Genomic DNA, 19643 nt, shown 5'->3' with positions numbered 1-19643 from the left:
CCGCTTACTTCACATTTACATACAAGGCAGCGGCTCCCATGTCTCTGTTCTCCTACATGATCTGCAGTCCCCCGCCACACACACACACACTTTCAGACCAATGAAAGAAGTGATGGTCAACTGACTGCTCATGTTTTTTCACTGTTGTGTTTTGTCCCCTTTCCTCAGAGGTGCAGCTGGATCCCAGTAAGGCCTGGTGCCCAGTGATACACTGCCAGGCTGTGTGCTGCGTCGTGCCCGGTGTAGAGGGCACACCGTCGCCCGTGCCCGTCCCCTGTCCGGCCTGCCACACCATCTTCTGCTTCGACTGCAAACAGCCGTGGCAGGAGGGGCACGTTTGCCCCAGTAGCCAGCCCCTCATGTCTGCCTCCTCAGAGGGGGACAGGTGTGTGTGTGTGTGTGTGTGTGTGTGTGTGTGTGTGTGTGTGTGTGTGTGTGTGTGTGTGTGTGTGTGTGTGTGTGTGTGTGTGTGTGTGTGTGTGTGTGTGTGTGTGTGTGTGTGTGTGTGTGTGTGTGTACGCGCGTGCGTGAGACAGGTAGAACAGAACAGAAACAGCTCTTTCTGTTACAAGTTAAATGACTTTGCAGTCAGCAAGTCAAATGAAATTGTCAGTTAGTCAAACGTTATTTTTCAAAAAATGTTATGTAGTAAATGAATGTTATACTGTATCCTGAATGCCTATCAGCTACAGCTGTTACCAGTGGAGGCAGATCTCAGATTTCCCTTCATTCTGTGTACGTGCAGCTCTACTGATGCCCCCATCAAGCAGTGTCCCATCTGTGGCATCTACATCGAGCGCAACCAGGGCTGCGCCCAGATGCTCTGCAAGAACTGCAAGCACACCTTCTGCTGGTACTGCCTCCAGAACTTAGACGTGAGTGCCCCCCCCCCCCCCCCACACACACACACACACCTCTCACCTCTTCACTGGAAAACATCAAATCTGTGACTACATTTTAGGATCTGCTGAGGCACCACTACACATCCGTCATTGCACATGCAGTCCTTGTTCAAGGAATGATGAAATGCAATGTTTTTGTCTGTGAATGTGGCAGTTTGAAGATGAAACGTTTTTTATTTTTGTTATGTTAATTGTTGTTGATTGTTGATTTTTTTGATGTTTTGTAAAGTGTAATGTTATAATTGTGTTTGTGCTTGTCTTATGCTTGTCTTATGGTGTGCACTCAGGGTGACATCTTTCTGAGGCACTATGACAAAGGCCCGTGCAAATACAAGCTGGGCCACTCACGGGCCTCTGTTATGTGGAACAGAATGCAGGTAAGACTTCAATGGTCCAGTATACTCATGCAATTAGCAGATGCACCAGTGGAAAGGGACTAATGAAACCCATGAATACACGCTGGCCCACAATATGGCGAGGGTGTGCACTTTTGTATTAGGGAGCATTTTCATAAAGGCTTATGACTCAGAGAGGGCAGACAGGGACGGACATGACTTGATGAACTTCAGAGGCGTATGCCAGTACGGACATGAGTCAGTACAGTACATGGACCTCTAACTCATGTCCATGTGGTTTCACTCCCATTTCCCAAGACTGTCAAGGAGTCAAGCCTTTTCATAATTCCTGGGAATTCAGCCCTTAACTGACCGCAATACCTGGGAGCGATTTCTGAGAAGTGCCAGATGATGTGCTAGTACACGAGCTTCCATTATTAAAAAAAAGTGCTTCCCATCATTTTGTAATGACAATTTACTGGCCTACTGACAAGACTGGGTATGAAGGGAAGGGCATCTCCTTTTAATTCATCTGTAATCTATCTTTTAGCAATCCTGCTTGTGAAGACAGGATTAGTTTTTATTGGCATGCATTTCTTTGGAGAGTCTCTGTTAAATTCCGGTCTAGTAAATCAGTGTGCAAGCACACATCTCATTATGAAGATTGTGTGAAGGCCTGCAACACCCCCTGGTGTACTGAAATGGACTTGCTGAAATGAACTTGTAATTTTTTTTTTATATATAAAGTATATATTTTTGGCCTTTTTGCCTTTATTATATAGGACAGTAAAGAGGTAGACAGGAAACAAGTGGGAGTTCAGCCGGTCTTTATCTCTTTTCTGTTCTCCAGGTGGTGGCCGTGCTCGTGGGTGCCAGTATCACCATGTTGCTTACTTTTCCTTTGCTGCTGTTGGCCTCCCCATGCATCTTGTGTTGCGTCTTCAAACCCTGTCATGGAAAGAAGCGGAAAAAGAAGACCAAAAAGAATGGCAGAAGCGTTCCCTCTGACCTCTAGCCTAGTTTGCTCTCTCTCTCTCACACACACACACACACACACACACACACACACACACACACACACACATATAGATAGACAAACACACACACACACACACCTGCACGCATACACACACGTGCACACATGGATACGCACGAATACAGATATGCACACACACACACACACACACACACACACACACACACACACACACACACACACACACACACACACACACACACACACACACACACACACTCTTTGATCACTTTCATGTGAACTCACACCGGAAGAGTACGGAGAAACCCAAACCAGTCTTGTTACTGTAAGGGTACACAAGTGCCTCGCTCTGCAGTGCCTGGTATTTGGTGGTGTTTCTGTGTTGCCTTCCATTGATTTATGCAAAATGTGTTGTTTATAAGATAAACAACCACATATTTGGACCATAAACATGTAAATAGTTCCTTGAAACAATGTGAAGCATTAATTTGATGCAGGGGGAAAATACATATATTGTAGGCCTACATGTATTGATGTGGAGGGACATGTCATGATATCATTTTAGAGTTACAGTAGGCAGCAGTACAGAGTAAGTGCACTGCCTGCTGTTCAAGCAGCGGTAAAGATTGAAGAGGCGTGTGCCAAGAATTACTGGCAAAGGTTCAGTGTCTGGCATTTGCACACATTTAAGTTGTCAGGTAACTTAAAGAGGTGTTTTATGCTAGTTGTTCAATGTGAAAGATATGATGAAATCTGCCTATTGTATCTTTAAATGTTTCCACCTGTTGTTCCAGACCAAAGGTTATATTGGGGGTATGTGCATGACTGACTGCTTATGTAAATTTCTGTTCTATATTCACATGATTGGGTTATTTTTACATTTTGTTGATATTTCTGCCTGTGATATTTTGTAAAATACCTTCATTACTAATTAAAACAATGAATATGAATGTTTTGGATTGTGTCAGCACAGTTATTGACTTGACTAAATCACTTCAAGAGCCTGCAAGTTTGGCGCTGTGGACAGAAATAAGATCGTATAATTCATAAACAGCAAACTTGGTAACCTTTGGACGCGGAATCAGAGAATAAAGTTGAAATATTGAGGAAGAGGCGCCTAACTAGGCTACCTCTGTAATGCGTCCTTAGGAGACATCTGCTGGTCACGTTCAGTAGCCTATGCAACGGAAACGATTTCTCTAAGGAAAACTACTGAAAACGTTATTGCAATGTCTACCGAGTATTTTCGAGGTAACTATTTTGCTCTACCCTCGGATATGTTCATATGCGGAAAATGTTCGCCCGAAATGAATCCGGGCGACTAGATTATTGCGTTTAAGAGCAGTTTACTGCGTTTTCAGTGACTGAAAGTCTTGTGAGCAACACGAACGGTTGTTGGTCTTTGTTACATTGGTCATATTTGCTAAACTCCCAGCAAATCAAATCTAGTCTGCAGACCACTCAATTTGACTTAACGACAGTTTTCGTGCAAGTATTTTAACCAGTTGTTTCTACTGCATTGCACAGCAACTGTTTGTGACACGCAGTAAAGCACAGGTCACTGCCTTGTTCGCTAGGGTTGTATGGATTTGTATGGCTCTGCATTTGTGTCCATATGGCCATAATACAAGTTATTGAAAACGTTTAGTAGGTAAGGCCTAGCCTACCTCGTCACAACAATTAGTGGCCTAAATGCTGTAAAGACACACGGCACTTAAGCAGAGTTTAAAAAATGATGGTTCGTTTTGTTTAACAGATATTTCAAAGATATCCTATTCGCAAAGTGCTGGTGCCAAGGACGTGTTGTGCTTTAAGCACTACAATGCCGGGGAAGTAAGTAAGCCCTTTATGGCTCTTCGTTCCACAGACAAGTTCAACTACAGCATTTCCTTGCCCCCTAGTGGCATGCACATGACCTCAAACACAACCACATCATTAACCAGATTATGTCATTCATCAGTCAGCACCTCTCTTCTGTCTTAACTAAAGTACTCTCAAACAAATGTTCCTATTTACGCGTGCATTTTTATAAATCACACTAAATAGAGTAGGCTATAGATTAACAGTTTGATACAACATATCTTCTATATTGTGATGTATAGGATACTGAAAGGCTATACCTCCTTTAACAGGTGTTGCATGGAAGAACTATGGAGGACTGGCTAAGATTCTCCGTATGCTACTGGCATTCCTTCTGTGGAACTGGTAAGATTCTGTAGGCTAGTTTATGAAGTTGGGAGACAACTCTCAGTATTTCTGTGTAGGCTACACCGACTGTTATATACAGTAGTATGGTATAGTGGTAGAATAAAGGGCTTTTTTTGCTTAATTTCTGGTCTTGAGGTGAACCCTTGCTAAGTTGTTTATCAGCGTTGGAGTGATGTTTAATTTGCATGGCAGGTGCTGATCCTTTCGGATTCCCCACGCTCCATCGACCTTGGAATGAGGGAGGCAGCCCAATGGAAATGGCAAAGAAAAGACTCCATGCTGCCTTTGAGTTCTTCACCAAACTTGGCGTAAGAAATCTGTGCATGGGCTGTTTGTTAGGGACACGTACTGCAAGACACTGCATTGGTGTGGATGAGTGGATTTTAGTCTAGATTCAGTATACCTCATTAAGTCACATAGATCCACATTGATTTTCCATTTTCTTTCCCATTCAAGGTGAAGTATTACACGTTCCATGACAGGTATGCCATTAGCAATCTTGCATATGCTCTGTGTTACATTCTAAAAAGTTGTCTGCAATGTCTATTCTATTCAGCTCTGTGTCAATTGAGCACAACCAGGCCTACTGCTTGGCCTCTGATCCCAGTGTTGCACATATGAACAACATTATGCACTCGAGTCCTTCCTTTTACCCTTTTTTACTATAGGATACTGTAGGGTAGGGTAAATGTTGCTGGATGACGTGCTAGTTTATATTTATTTTTGTGTTTCTTTGCAGATGCTTTTGTCCATAGCAACTCAATTGTGCTGTATGTGTTCAAAATCACTTGCTTACCCACCCTTTAGCAGGGGGACTTTGATCATTCTAACAAAAGATTTAATTTTACAATAATTCTAGGTTCTAAACTCTGATGAACCCATAGCCTTATAGATAGGGCTCTGGATGAACCTAGATGTTCTTTAGAGCGTTCATATTCCAACAGTCTTGTTTCACCAGTGTGATGGTAGCTAATAAATAGTAATAGTAATAATAATAGTCACTCTTCCTCTTTCCCACCTTCTGTCAGGGACATGGCCCCAGAGGGGTCCACCCTGGAGGAGTCCAACCGTAACCTGGACGAGATGACCGACCTGGCCCTGGTACTCCAGAAGCAGACTGGGGTCAAAGTGCTGTGGGTCACCTGCAACCTGTTTGCCCATCCCAGGTCAGTACATGGCCAATGCTTGTTGTTCTGATATTCCTAATCTTCATGTGGTTTGATTGATTTAATAATTGGGATGAGTATGAGTGTCTGCACAATCATAGGCTTTCATATAGCTGTACATTCCACATACACATATTGTTCATGAAACAGTTTTAAAAGGAAAATCAACGAAAGTGTGTGATGCACAGAATCAAATGTGTTCCAGATACATGAACGGTGCCTCCACAAATCCAGACAGCCATGTGCTGGCCTACGCTGGGGCTCAGGTGAAGAAAGGACTGGATGTGGCCAAGAAATTAGGCGCTGAAAACTTTGGTTAGATTTCTCATTATGTTTGCTTGCTAAAAGCACAACGAGTGCTGCTACACAGCCCTTTGATGACACGTCATTTCTTATGCAGTGTTCTGGGGAGGCAGAGAAGGCTTCCTGTCAATATACAACACTGACGTGGCTGCTGAGTTGAAACATATGGCAAACTTTTTCAAAATGGCAGTTGGTAAGTTTTAGAGTTTAGAGAAATCTCAAGGGGTTATCCTTGACATAAAGAATAAAGAATAAATGTTGAGTATGTATCAGAATCCCTTCTGCTATGAAGCACTGTACAGTATATGCATGTTGCATTTATTCTCAGCGTACAAGGAAAAGATTGGCCTGAAGTGCCAGTTCCTCATTGAGCCAAAGCCGAAGGAGCCATGCAAGCACCAGTATGATTACGGTGGGAGACTGTTCCTAATCAATCCGAAAATGAATGAAGAAACATCCATATTGTTACTTGTTTAATTTCACAGTCACAGTGTTGGTCAAAGCAATTTTCAATATGGACAACGTTATTTTGTCTTTTGCCATATAGCTCAATATAAACAATATCAATTACGATTTAAAACTAAACTGTGTATTTGTAGATTTGTACATTTCAAACATGTCATGTCATGTCATCCCTCTTGAATGAATCCACTGTTTATTACACAGACGCTATGAGTGTTATCGGCTTCCTGAAACATTATGGCCTGGATCAGCATTTCAAGCTCAACATCGAACCTAACCACACCACTCTGGCTGGCCATTCCTATGAACACGACATTGTCATGGCCTCTGTGTAAGATTGCTCCGCCATTTTCACCTCAAAGGCATTATGATCTGACACGGCCCGTCTGAGTTCCTCCAGTCAGTTGTCACCATGTCTGCCAGAAGGCTAAAAATGACTGAGTGAGTTAAAGTGGGAAAGATGGGATCTAAAGGGAGTTTCAATATTGCTTGGTGGGATCACTTCACACACGATTCAGTCCTCCACTAAATATCCCTCTTGATAATAATAATAATAATAATAATAATAATAATAATAGCAATAGTAATAGTACTAATAATGATATTAGTAATAATACATATTTACAATTAGGTACATCAACCTGAATTTCTACATTTGGGATTAGAGACCCATGAGGCCTAGTTGTAAATGACTTAATTGTACATGTATGACCTAAACGTTTTAAACATCTTGGAAAACCTGTGGCTGGTGTTTCCAGGTTTGGGATGCTGGGGTCAGTGGACTCCAACACAGGGTCGCCTGATCTCGGCTGGGACACTGACCAGTTCCCCATGGACATCAGGAACACCACCATAGTGATGAAGGTCAGAGAGGCAATACTGTTATATTGCAGGTTTGGAATTGACTGCTTACATATTTATAGCCTAACGAGCCAGAGCCACATCAAGATGTAGGGTCTAGGAACTCACCATAGGCAGGGCTCAATCGGAGGGTTGGGATACACGGTTGTCTTTCAAATTGCCTGTCCGCGCAATAGGATAGTGCTAAACGAATCATCCTCTTGTTTTCAAGTAGCAGGATGCTTAACAGTCGCTACTTCTGGTCGCAGGTACCGACTCTATACGTGATGCGATTAAACTTCCCTCGGGCAATCTCGCAAGTCAATGAAGAGTTGCTAGACTACCTAAGGGCATCTAGATTTCTAGGCTAGCATACTTATGTTAGAATATAGAATAATTAAAATTGAATATAGGAATGAAATTAGCTTTTTAATGTAAACCCCAACCCCTCCCTTTGTTAAGTTACCTGGGGTATCTTGAAAGGCACATATAAAAGTTGTTATCATTGTTATTAAATGGTCATCCTTGGGTTGTCCTGACAGTAGGCCTACTGTATGCAGTAGGATTATTTTCTGTTCGGGCTGATAAGTCAGTGCGATACATGCATCCAAACCATCAGATAACCGAATACTCCAATTTGGAGTTTATAATGTTCTGTGGAACCTTGTTGTTGTGGAATGTTGTTAGAATGTTCAAATCTCCCTTGCTGAAGGACTCTGGGAATCAGATTTCTAGCTGTTCATGTAGCATGTAAACTGGATTGTTCCAAATTCTGATAATACTCCGACTGGTGCTTTACTCTGATTGTTTTGCACATGTAATGGCACTGCGTGATGTACAGTAAATGTGGTTGCTGATCCCTCATGTCCTATTCCTTTAGACTGTGATTGAACAGGGTGGTCTGCAGCCAGGGGGCTTGAACTTTGATGCCAAAGTTCGGCGCGAGTCCACTGACCTGGAGGACCTCTTCATAGCCCATATTGCAGCCATGGATGCTTTTGCAAGAGGCTTACGAAACGCTGTTCGGATCATTGAAGAAGGAGTTATTGATGGCATGCTCAAGGTGCCATTACACAACCAAATTATTGTGAATCGTTTTAAAATGTGCATACTGCTACGTTTTGTGTTCATTATCATTTAATGTGTTAGTATGGTAGTGTGTTTAAGTTTAGTAATATAGCTGTTAATTGTTATCAACTTAACTCAACTGTGTCTGCGTGTGATTGTGTTTTGTTGTTCCTTGGAATTGGAGTAGGAGCGTTACCTGAGTTTCAAGGAGGGGATTGGACAGAAAGTGGAGGAGGGCGTGGCCTCACTGGAGGATCTTGAGGTACAGCAGTAAAATCCGAGAGGGCGGGATTACTATAACAACCCAGTTTGTTCATGAGTCATAAATGCATTCATTTCATTTTCCCGATGCAGTTTCATCCAGTAATGTCCTGACCCATTTTCTGTTTTTTTTTTTTTTGGGCCCCACATTCAGCATGCAAGACGTGCTTATTCAGAACCTTTCTGTACATTCTGTAATCACTCTCTACCTGTTTTGGTGTCTGTTTTACAGGAATTCATTAAGCAAAATGGAGAACCAAAGGTCACATCAGGAAAGCAGGAGAAATGTGAATCTGTTTTTAACCATTACCTGTGATTAAATGTAGCCTGGTCCTGAATGAGGAATTACATTTCTTCCAATCTGGGTCAAATTCAGTTGATTGTAGCCTATTTGTAGTTGTGCTTTGTGGCAGTCGTGCTTTAGACTTTGAACTAGTTTCATGATGTTGTCTAGTCTGTTTATGTATGCTATTACCCTACTTAAATCTCAGACTGCAGACAGCAGGATTTCACAAAATGGCTAGAGAAATCATGTTTTGAAAAGAAAATGTAGCCATTCCTTTGTTAGTCTGTATGATTATTTCATTGAAGAATGACTCACTGATTCCTGAAGACACTGCTTTGCAACTGACTAATGTTAGAAGAACGATTCAATTAAATCTGCACACATCCTCTTTACCCCCCCCCCCCCCCCCCCATACTCACATATGAATGAAATAAAAACTAAAACTGTAAAAAAAAAAAAAAAAAAAAAACGCGTTGTAAAACACTTGATCAATACTGTTGTTTTTAACATTTAATTAAGATTTAGCTACTGACGTGAGATTTTCATTATCTGTTTGTCCGAAAACATCATATAATCGAAATCACAGGTTGAAGACACCTCTAGTGACATCACATCATACTACTGTTCCCTCAGTCAGTGCTCCAACCAGCTGTCTAGGATTGGCCAATGGCCAGATAGCGTGAGCTCTGCTCACCGAGAAAGGTACTGCGATTGGTAGAATTCGAGTTGCGAGGGTGGGACAGGCGCGCCGCAATCCTCCAATGAATGATACAGTCATTATCATAAAATATTCAGCATCCTCAGGCATCAGCGCACCGGCAAGAATGCCGCTTCAGTACCGTCAATTGAACTTGCAATGCATGGCAGGTACTTTACACTTTCAGCATTTCTGACGGTAAAATAAGGACTTTTAAGCCTATGTCATTTTATTTTTGAAGCTGGGATTTATTGCAAGAACATATGTTTATTTATTTTTTTATTGTATAGTCTGCATTGACGTTGGAACTTAAACTGGAGTATGCTAATACTTTAATTGGACTGCCTTTTTGCCTTCGTTTTTCCCGACTTGGTCTACAAAGCGTTTCGTAGTTTTTCATTAGTATTTTGAATTTGTAAGGTTTTCAAATATGTGGACCTTTCTTGGGATCGCAAGTTTTACTTATATGTTTAAAAAATGCGACGCTGTAATCGATTTTGCCCACAAAGAAATCGTCCTGGCTGCCATGGCGTTGATCTCTGTTGGCTTGCTTTTGACCTATGCCAGATATCGCTATGGACAATCTATTAAAGTTCCGCAGATACTACATTTGCCACTCGACATACTGTCAGCCCTTCCACTCACAAATAGGTTATTCTCAAAATCAACGATTTCGCGGAGTTCTGCAAGCTCTTCAAAAAAAGTAAGTGATGAACTCATCCACACGTAATTTTTTTTATTAACCCTTACAGAAATGTTAGGATTCTCGCAGTTTGATATGCAAATTTTTACATGCAAATTGATTGCAGTGGACTGTTGAACTTTGTGGCAAACGTATGGAAAATAATTGGTTATTATGGTTGTTTTGTTTGCTACAGATTTGCCTTTAGCACGTTTGCCTCAAGTTCATATTTGTACTTTTCTGGCAAATATTCAAGTGAGACTAAAGTAGTAATAATAATAATAATATTATACACTGAAATACCTATTGAATGAAATTGGTTTCATAGATCACCTATAGGCTACATTTTTTATGTGGTTATACTGTATCTCTGAATTGACTTATACATTGGCCATAGAGAGCACATTCACATTCCACAGATGAGATAACAAAGACCCATATGCCGATACATTCCAGAGGCCTGGCTTCAAACAATTTAAAAATGCCAGCAATGTCAGTTTTCCACCCGTGCCTAGCGAGTCCTCTCTCTAACTGCCCGTGCACCCCTCCCACCACTGCCAGGCGAGCACCAGGAGAAAGCGAGCAGAGGTGCAGACAGCGTCCAATGTGGAGACCGGGGCCAATGGCACCGTCACCACTGACCACGAGCCGGACGTCCTTATTGTGGGCGCTGGGGTGCTGGGCTCTGCCATGGCAGCGGTCCTTGCCCGAGACGGCCGGCGGGTGACTGTGATCGAGAGGGACCTCCGCGAGCCAGACCGGATTGTGGGAGAGCTGCTCCAGCCGGGAGGCTACCGGGCCCTGAAAGAGCTGGGGCTGGAGAGTGAGTGCGGTTAATTGGAGGAACTAAAACAGTTCAGGTTCTTCATTAGAGCTCTGCTTCTGTCTGTATTGTGGGACCTGATGTGACATACACATGGGTGACCACACGTCACTGGACTCTCTCTCCCTTTCTCTCTCTCTCTCTCTCTCTCTCTCTCTCTCTCTCTCTCTCTCTCTCTCTCTCTCTCTCTCTGTCATACTTACAGACACACACACACACAGACACACACACACAGACAGACACACATACACACAGAGACACACACACACACACACACACACACACACACACACACACACACACACACACACACACACACTCACCAACACACACACACATACAAATGCACCCACACAGTGTTCATTACACTCCCTTGACTTATTGACACTGTTCCCATGCACTGACCCGGAGCCTACAGTATAACCTGACGCCCGTGGCTGCCCCGCAGGTGCTGTGGAGGGCCTGGACGCTCACGTGGTGAACGGTTACGTGATCCACGACATCGAGACCAGCACCGAGGTGGAGATCCCCTACCCTCAGGAGGAGAACGCCATCCAGTGCGGCCGCGCCTTCCACCACGGCCGCTTCATCATGGGCCTGCGCCGCGTGGCCCTCGCCGAGCCCAAGTAAGCGACATCAATCATTTGGAACCTTATGAGGGAGGTGGTGAGACATGACGTTCAGAGAAGGCGGAATGGAATGACTCATAGAGGTGTAGTCAATTAGTCAGAGTGTGTGTGTGTGTGTGTGTGTGTGTGTGTATGTGTGTGTGTGTGTGTGTGCCCTTTCCAAAATATCATGCTTCTGGTGAATAGTTGCCGCAAATTTGCAGCAAGGTCATATTTTCACATGCAAATTGGGTTTCTGGCAAACAGTTGCGGCAATGTTGCAGCAAATTTGCAGCAACGTCATATGAAAATTAGGGTTATTATTACCAGAAGTTCACTGGACATTATTGGCTAAGTCTGGTGGGGAATCACTGGCGAACACATATGCCACTTGTGGCAAACTTCTGAGTGTTCCTAGAACTTTGCTGGAAGTTTGCCTCTAGGGGCCAACATTTGTTTCCCACAAATTCCCCACAAGTTCGCTGCAAATCTGCCTCAAACATGTCATTTTTGTAAGTGTGTGTGTGTGTGTGTGTGTGTGTGTGTGTGTGTGTATTGATAGGTGACTAATGAAAGTGGCATACTCCTCTGAGCATTCACATACTGTATGTTGGGAGGCACACGACACCCTCCACAACGCCATGTTGATGACACAGTTTTGGTCACGTGCCATGTGTGTGAGACACAGACGCATATATATACTATATTCTATACTATATTCAGGCCCTAGTGATCCTGCTCTATAGGATGACGTGTGCAAGTTAGAGTTGAGGCCACTGTCAGTTTTTGCTCAGCCAGGAAATGTGTGTGTGTGTGTGTGTGTGTGTGTGTGTGTGTGTGTGTGTGCGCGTGCGCGTGCGTGCGTGTGCGCGCACGCATGTGATGTAATTGCATAACGTATTTGGAAATCATGTAGAGGAAAGACAATGAACTTTTTTCTGTGTCTGAGTGTTGACCCCTGTACATTTGGCGTTGTGCAATCTGAAACGGTACGTCTTGTGTTGTCTCTTCTCTGCCAGTGTGAAGTTCATTGAAGGCACGGTGACGAGCCTCGAGGAGGAGGACGACTGTGTGACAGGGGTCCAGTACAGAGACAAGGAGAGCGGCGACACCAAGGTGATACCACAATTCCACACCTGCAATGAGGGATCTCTTAGCCTGGCTAACATCAGACTGCTTCTCAAATAGAATCAAAAAGTTGACTAGTATTTAGCAGATGCTTTTGTCCAAAGAGTATAAATATTAGATTATTATATATCGCTAAATATGAGATTGAGAATGGGTCTAAGAATCCTCCATTCACTTTCGACTTCCAAGGGTTGTAACCAGCAGTGAAATCAACCTACTGTAAATTGGTACAATAAACTCCTAGCCACTCTTATCTTTTCAGAAGAGCAGCCACTGATTGTTTTGTACAGCACGGCTAACTGCAGTCCTCTGTTGTCATATAAAGCCATGCCCCATGCCATATTATTTGTGATTGGTTGTGTACAGTAGTTCAAGTAATCCCAAAGTAACTTTGAACAATCTTTTTGATGTATTATGTTCTGTTTTTTTTGTCTCTCAGGAAATTCATGCTCCACTCACTATTGTGGCAGATGGCTGCTTCTCCAAGTTCCGCAAGAGCCTTGCGGCTGGAAAAGTCCAAGTTTCCTCTCACTTCGTAGGATGCATCATGAAGGTGAACTCTTATGTTGATCTCTCACGTTGCCATCTGTGTATCGGAAAATGTTAGCCATTATGTATAATGCATTTCCATGTCTGGACTCCAAAAAGTGGAATGTATAGATGTTTAGTGAGACAATATAAATCAGTGAGGAGATGAAACGAGCAATAGGCTAATTATGTTGAAGTAGAATGACCAGATTTGCAGTAGATTTGCATGACAATGAAGGAACATGTGACCAAAAGAGTGACTCCCCGATTCTCCCTCCAGGATTCTCCCCAGTACAAGGACCACCATGCTGAGCTGGTGCTGGCTGACCCCAGCCCCGTGCTGATCTACCAGATCTCCTCCACAGACACCAGGGTGCTGGTGGACATCAGAGGGGACATGCCCAGAGACCTGACCGGCTATATGGCAGACAAGATTCACCCTCAGCTACCAGGTCTGAGAACTTACAGTTAGCACCCATTCATAAAGAAAAGAAAAAGCCAAGACACAGAAGCAAAAGTAGTAGAACTAGTTCTACATCTCTTTGCCTCTAAGTGCCCTTAGGATTGTCCACAAATAGAGGGTGGGTTAAGGCTCAAGGGATTACAAATAAGGAATGGATGGTAATTACCCACAAGGTGGAAACTACTTTACGAAACAACTTTAATGAAAGGCTGCAGCCAATTAGCCTGGCCCCCGCCTGACTATGTACTTCCGCTCATTTACATTTCTCTTCATACTCCGTCTGGTATAGCTTGATTCAGCTTTGTTTACTCCTGCAAGTGCATCTCCGCCCAATCAGCGAACAGAGGGCGTTCCCAATAGCGATTACCTTTAAGTTTCAAGCCTATCATTATCGTTGTGTCCCCCGTGGTTATCATACGTCATTACCAAACGTTAGTGATTGAACTCCAATGAATTCAAACTTCAGACAAGCGTCCACAAACCAGGAAATAAATGTTTGCCAATGGATCTAGGCCAGACTCTCTGCGAAGAAGAGAGTCTGGTCTCCAGGCTAGCCAATAGCTGGCAATTTTAGAATTTGGAGGGTTGTTGGGTATTGTCTGGGCAGTGTGGAAACACCTAAAATGGTTTATGGAGTTCTTTTGCACTAGAGTTCCCACTGGCCTTACACTGTGTCATCCGATTTGATAATGGCTCCATCCTAACAACTCTGACTTTAAACTGAACTATGTCATCTTGTAACAAGATGAATCTCATTCTAGCAATTTCATACTTTACCCATTTGAAGGATAGGATTCTCAAGATATTGGAGTCTCAAAGTGACTCATTTGGCAAACATACGTACAGTATGTATTGTTTCAGATGAAGAGTCGCATGACGTGACCCTCCCACTGTTTTTGTCTCCTTAGAACATTTAAGGGAGCCCTTTATGGTTGCACTGCAGAATGATCGACTGAGGTCCATGCCAGCCAGCTTTCTGCCTCCCTCGCCAGTCAACAAATCAGGTAAACAGGTTTTACACCAACATTCCAGCTCACGCAATAGAGCCGCCTTGACTTAACAGCTGATGTGACATCATCACTTAAGTCGTTCAGGGCTGGGTATGTTTACAATTTTCACATTGTAACAACACAGCCAGATGTGACATTTACAGAAGGGAATGTTCAGTATGCCAAAATAGCACACGGCATAAACTGGTCATGTATAACATAGCACTATGGGGAGATAACACCCATTTGTCCTCTGAAATTGTTTATTTATCGTTATTATTTATTGTTTATTTTGTTTTGGTTTATTTGTAAAATCTCACTATCAATTAGAATATCATGAAATGAGGAGTACCCTGAACCAATTTCCAAGAATTAAATCGAGGTTGAATGTACAGTATATGAAGGTCATGGAAATGTATCACATTCCCATACATCCCTCTGTATGATATACTGTAATTAGTCTTTAGGGTATATTATTATGAGTATATGGCTACAGTATCATTGCTGTAAGGTACAGTAGCAGCGTGGATGGATGTCCGTGTCTGTCTGACTCGTAATCTTGTCCCCTGCAGGGGTGCTCCTTCTGGGGGACGCCTACAACATGAGGCACCCTCTGACGGGAGGCGGGATGAGCGTGGTCCTGAGCGACGTGGGCATCTGGAGGGGCCTGCTGCAGAGCATCCCCGATCTCTATGACAACGCAGCCATGCTCCAGGTTAGTCAATGCCCTCCGTGAGGTCTCAGGAGGAGGCCAGCAACAGTGTGATCATAGGCTCAGTGCTCACCAAGGTTAAGTAGTTATGAATGAAAAGTAACTGTATTTTGAGCCGTTTTGAGAAGAAAAGGAGAAAGCCATGCCTGAGAGTTGATTGTCTGACTGCCAGACTGCTACTGCTACCGCAGACGGGAGTGTCTGATTACATTCTGGTAGAACAAACTGGGCTGTTTGTTCAGAGGTTTTTGTGAAGGAAGTCTCGCTGGTCTGCTGTGACCAGGCTAGGATTGTTTAACACTGCAACTGGAGAGTCCTGTTTGCTTTATGGTGAGCACATACTGTGCTGATAACCTGAGCTACTCAAACTGAACGCGTTCCAGAACACAATGGATCCTCGATTAGTGGTCTCTCCGAGAGGCCTTATGGCTTGACAAAGGATGGTGCCGATGATTTCTCACACTGATTAGGACACTATTTACTTGAATTATTTGATCATGTTTTTCTTTTTTTTTGCATCCCATCTTTGCCCTGTAGGCCAAGAGGAAATTCCACTGGGAGAGGAAGTCTTCCCACTCCTTTGTGGTGAATGTGTTGGCTCAGGCGCTGTACGAGCTCTTCGCCGCTACAGACAGTGAGTAGGCATGGCCATTCTGTATGTGAGATATTGCCACTGCCACCAGCAGCAGTGCTAACTGTTACCAGCCAAGTGAATCAAGGACATCCAATGTAGGATTAAGACAACCGTGCTCTCAGCGTCTTCCTCACCAGTGTATGAAATGTTACACCCATGTTCCACTGCGCTAACCACACGGTTATGTGAAACCTGCTCAAGATGCATTCATCCCCACTAGACTATCTTAGGAGTTCAGAAGAACCTTTAGCAGTAGTGATTAGTAAATGAGTCTTCTTTAATTCATAATAATCTGGACTGTGGCTACCATGACCACGGTACGTGTCGTTTGTTTACTAATGCTTGGGTGTGTTCTGCAGACTCACTGCACGAGTTGAGGCGAGCCTGTTTCCATTACTTCAAGCTGGGTGGAGAGTGCATATCTGGTCCCATTGGCCTGCTGTCTGTGTATGTACTGCATTCACAAACCCTCTTAGTCAAATAACACTAGATTCAGCACTATAACTGACTAGAACTGTTTACTATTTTTTAATCAGATAGTAATGTACACAATTAAATATGTGAACTGAATTAACTCAATGTAAAACTTGATGTGATAAAATACATAGTATATTGAACATTGTGTTTGTACAGTATGTTGTGTTTCAAGGTTTTCTCCAACTCAAGAGTTGGGTAGCAAAGAGAGAATCAGACGCTGGATTGACCCCCTGTTGAGTGTGTCGTGGTCTAATCCCCCTCCATCTGTCACTCCCCACCCCCCCCCCCCTCCTCCAGGCTGACCCCTAAGCCCATGACCTTGATCGGGCACTTCGTCGCCGTGGCTATGTACGCCATTTACTTCAGCTTCAAGTCCGAGTCTTGGCTCACCAAGCCCCGAGCCGTGGTCAAGAGCGGCGCCATCCTCTACCGAGCCTGCACCGTCATGATCCCCCTCATCTACTCCGAGTTCAAGTACCTGGTGTTCTGAGCGGCCCTGCTGGTCCGAGACGCAAAACTCGGACCTCCCCCCGAACCCCAAAACCCAAGGCCTTAGGGAGTCTCTGAGCCTGCTGCTTTTTGTTTTTGTTTCTTTTCAATGGTACTTTCTGAGATTGAGTGGACAAATCTGTAACGTCAGCTCCCATGGAGATGCTGCATCTGATCTGAGGAGCAGTGGCTATGTCTGTTTAAGAGGGTTATGTTTGCCTGGTGGGTCTCAATGGTAATCAATAATATGGCAGGGAACTGAACTGGACAGCTAGCAAAGGCCTATTCCAGAGATTGACACATTCAACAGTGTTTTGGACTGTAAAAGTACCTGTCAATATCTATTACTGGCTCCCTGGCCAGCTTATTACCTCACTCTGACTACTGTCACAGTGTCCTAATACCTACTGTATGGTCAGTGTCATTAGTCAGGACTTAGGCTGCATCTGGTGCCTTCACCCACTATGAGACTTCTCTTTTTATGACAGAAATATGATCAATGGATCTAAGGGCAAATCATATGAAGTGCAAAAGAAAAATGGCTACTTCAGGCTCATGCTGTATTAGCGATAGGAAAATCCATATTTTTCAAATGACTTTAAACCGCTGTGCCACTAAATTAAGCCCATTTTTTTTGTCTAAACGGTTTTATATCAAGTAGGGAAGCATTTTTCATATTGAATATATTAACATAGCCAGAAATTGCAGTTGGCATATTTTCTTTAATTGAATTCAATGCACTTGTATCAAACTTTTGCACTTATGATCCTACTCAGGCGAAATGTGATTGTGCTGGAGGAAATAGTCTGGTACTGGTTATTCATCCAACACAAAAATGTGGCGCACTGTTCAAGTGCATTGCACATTCCTTTGAAACAATTTTTTCATTCGTCCTAACACCATATCACATTTAGTGACTTGTCTGATTTGAGCCTTATTCATTTTGTGTACTGAACAAAAGACACCGGTGAAGTTGTTCATTACTTGCGAGACACATCATGATGACACTGGTCTGAGTTTTCTTGGAAACTGAGGTGTCTATTTTGCCATTCTGATGGCCTTATGGAATAGAGAGGAAGCTGAGTACATTAACAGAGAGGAAGTGACAAGTGTGTGTTGTTTTAAAAGCAAGTTGAGAAAGAAAGTGGACCAATGGAGGAATTCAGGTTGATTGTCCACTTAAGAGACCTTCAAATGAAATGCCTTTGATTTCAATGGAATTCTGACTTCTATTGCCTTTGAGTTGTGCGGAAAGGATAAGCAATGTGCTTTCCCTACCAATCTTGTTATTCAGTTTTGTAAAATCCGTCTGATTGACTGCAAACTGTTTGGTTACAAAATCCAAACAATTTATGCGACTATTTGCTGTTATGTGAGAAATCAGTTTGTTTGTAACATGGATTTTATGTTCAGATCATTTTCAGTGTCATTAAAATTGTTTTCTTTACAGTCTAGCTGTGAAACAGGGGGGAGTATTTCCAGTTGAACAATAATCTCATGACGCACACTTTAAAAGTCTGTCACTCTAATCATTCTTTGTAAAACTGTTGCATATTTACCTTTCAAATGCCCCTTGAGTCTGTAAAGTTCCGTCAACTAATATTCTGAAATGCATCAGCGAACATAGATAAATCATACAAAGAATGTTGAACATTAAAGCTCATTAAATGTTTACATATAATGCACTTAATAGATGAGACAATTTAATCACCAAACATTGCCCTCAGTAATAACAAACACTGGGTTTAACAGTGTGGCTTTAACTACTAAATCTAGTTGATTATAGTTAATGGTATTTGCCACGGAGACAAACATCACAACCAGTAGTGTCCACTAGGTGGAGCAACTCTGCAACTCACAACCCACCTTTTACGTAACGTCTGACCATCACAGGGCAGGCCAGAGACTTCTTAACACACACTCCACACACACAGCTGCATATGTATGTGTGAATTAAAGACATTCTCTTTCAATGTTTTATTCATGGATAGATTAATACACAATTATATATCTTGTTATTTATTGCCTTCGATGACAATGCACAGAGGGGCAAGCTGTATGGAAAGGCAGAAATGCTACAGGCCTGTGTCTGTACTGTATAGCGTTGGGCACAGAATACACTTTGTCTGAGAGCACACTTTCTGAGCCCCAAGAAGCTTCATTGCTCTTCTTACTGCTTTGGTATCAGGTACAAAATCAACACACATCCTTCACCAGCAGGTCCTGTTCAGATGTGACCTCTTGAAAATTGAATTTCTTAAGGTGACCTAATGTGTAAGCGGATATCAGTGTCCACCGGTGCTTAAAGTGGCCACTCATGTTTCAGTCTCACAGGATGTGTACTGCAAACTGGACTGTTGTAAGGTCAGATGACTTCATTTGCAACGTTTTGTTATGGGTCAAAAAGGGCAAAGGCAGTTCTATCAAAAGCAATTCTGTATCTTTAGGTCTTCTTCAGACGCTGTACAAACAGTGAGATGTGTGAGTGAGTTTTCATCTCTCAAGCCTTCAACAGTCTCCAGGCCATCGGTGCCTTGTTCGTGAGGCTGACTAGATTAGGCTTAACTCACTGTAAATCAGAGGGC

General features: G+C 43.0%; 3 protein-coding genes across 5 annotated transcripts in view; all 3 read left to right on the top strand.

Moving 5' to 3' along the window:
- The window catches only part of rnf144b (ring finger protein 144B), a 10957-nt gene extending 7769 nt beyond the window's left edge, over positions 1–3188 (top strand). For both annotated transcript variants that reach the window (XM_062538928.1, XM_062538929.1), the window contains exons 5-8: positions 169–385; positions 746–875; positions 1190–1279; positions 2088–3188. In XM_062538928.1, the coding sequence (XP_062394912.1) occupies positions 169–385; positions 746–875; positions 1190–1279; positions 2088–2252 (602 nt within the window). In that variant the 3' untranslated portion in view covers positions 2253–3188. The remainder of the gene's footprint in view (positions 1–168; positions 386–745; positions 876–1189; positions 1280–2087) is intronic.
- Positions 3189–3355: 167 nt separating this feature from the next.
- On the top strand, positions 3356–9278 carry LOC134082893 (uncharacterized). 2 transcript variants are annotated; one of them, XM_062538926.1, is made up of 14 exons: positions 3356–3485; positions 3991–4067; positions 4367–4439; positions 4635–4750; positions 4899–4924; positions 5471–5608; positions 5814–5923; positions 6009–6104; positions 6240–6323; positions 6578–6704; positions 7132–7237; positions 8094–8276; positions 8469–8543; positions 8775–9278. In XM_062538926.1, exons 1-14 carry the CDS (start codon positions 3464–3466, stop codon positions 8856–8858), a joined length of 1317 nt encoding a protein of 438 aa, XP_062394910.1. In that variant the 5' UTR covers positions 3356–3463; the 3' UTR covers positions 8859–9278. The 2 variants fall into 2 exon arrangements, with proteins under 2 accessions (XP_062394910.1, XP_062394911.1); XM_062538927.1 differs by lacking the exon at positions 6009–6104.
- Positions 9279–9645: 367 nt separating this feature from the next.
- On the top strand, positions 9646–18743 carry sqlea (squalene epoxidase a). Its single transcript, XM_062538925.1, has 11 exons — positions 9646–10228; positions 10769–11030; positions 11479–11656; positions 12658–12754; positions 13206–13319; positions 13575–13746; positions 14666–14761; positions 15319–15461; positions 15996–16092; positions 16452–16539; positions 16867–18743. Exons 1-11 carry the CDS (start codon positions 9956–9958, stop codon positions 17057–17059), a joined length of 1713 nt encoding a protein of 570 aa, XP_062394909.1. The 5' UTR covers positions 9646–9955; the 3' UTR covers positions 17060–18743.
- Positions 18744–19643: the final 900 nt, after the last annotated feature.

The sequence above is a fragment of the Sardina pilchardus genome, chromosome 6 (genome assembly GCF_963854185.1).
Source record: "Sardina pilchardus chromosome 6, fSarPil1.1, whole genome shotgun sequence".
NCBI classification, from domain to species: domain Eukaryota; kingdom Metazoa; phylum Chordata; class Actinopteri; order Clupeiformes; family Clupeidae; genus Sardina; species Sardina pilchardus.
Note: the sequence above shows the minus strand (reverse complement) of the source record. Positions and strands in the feature narration are given on the sequence as shown.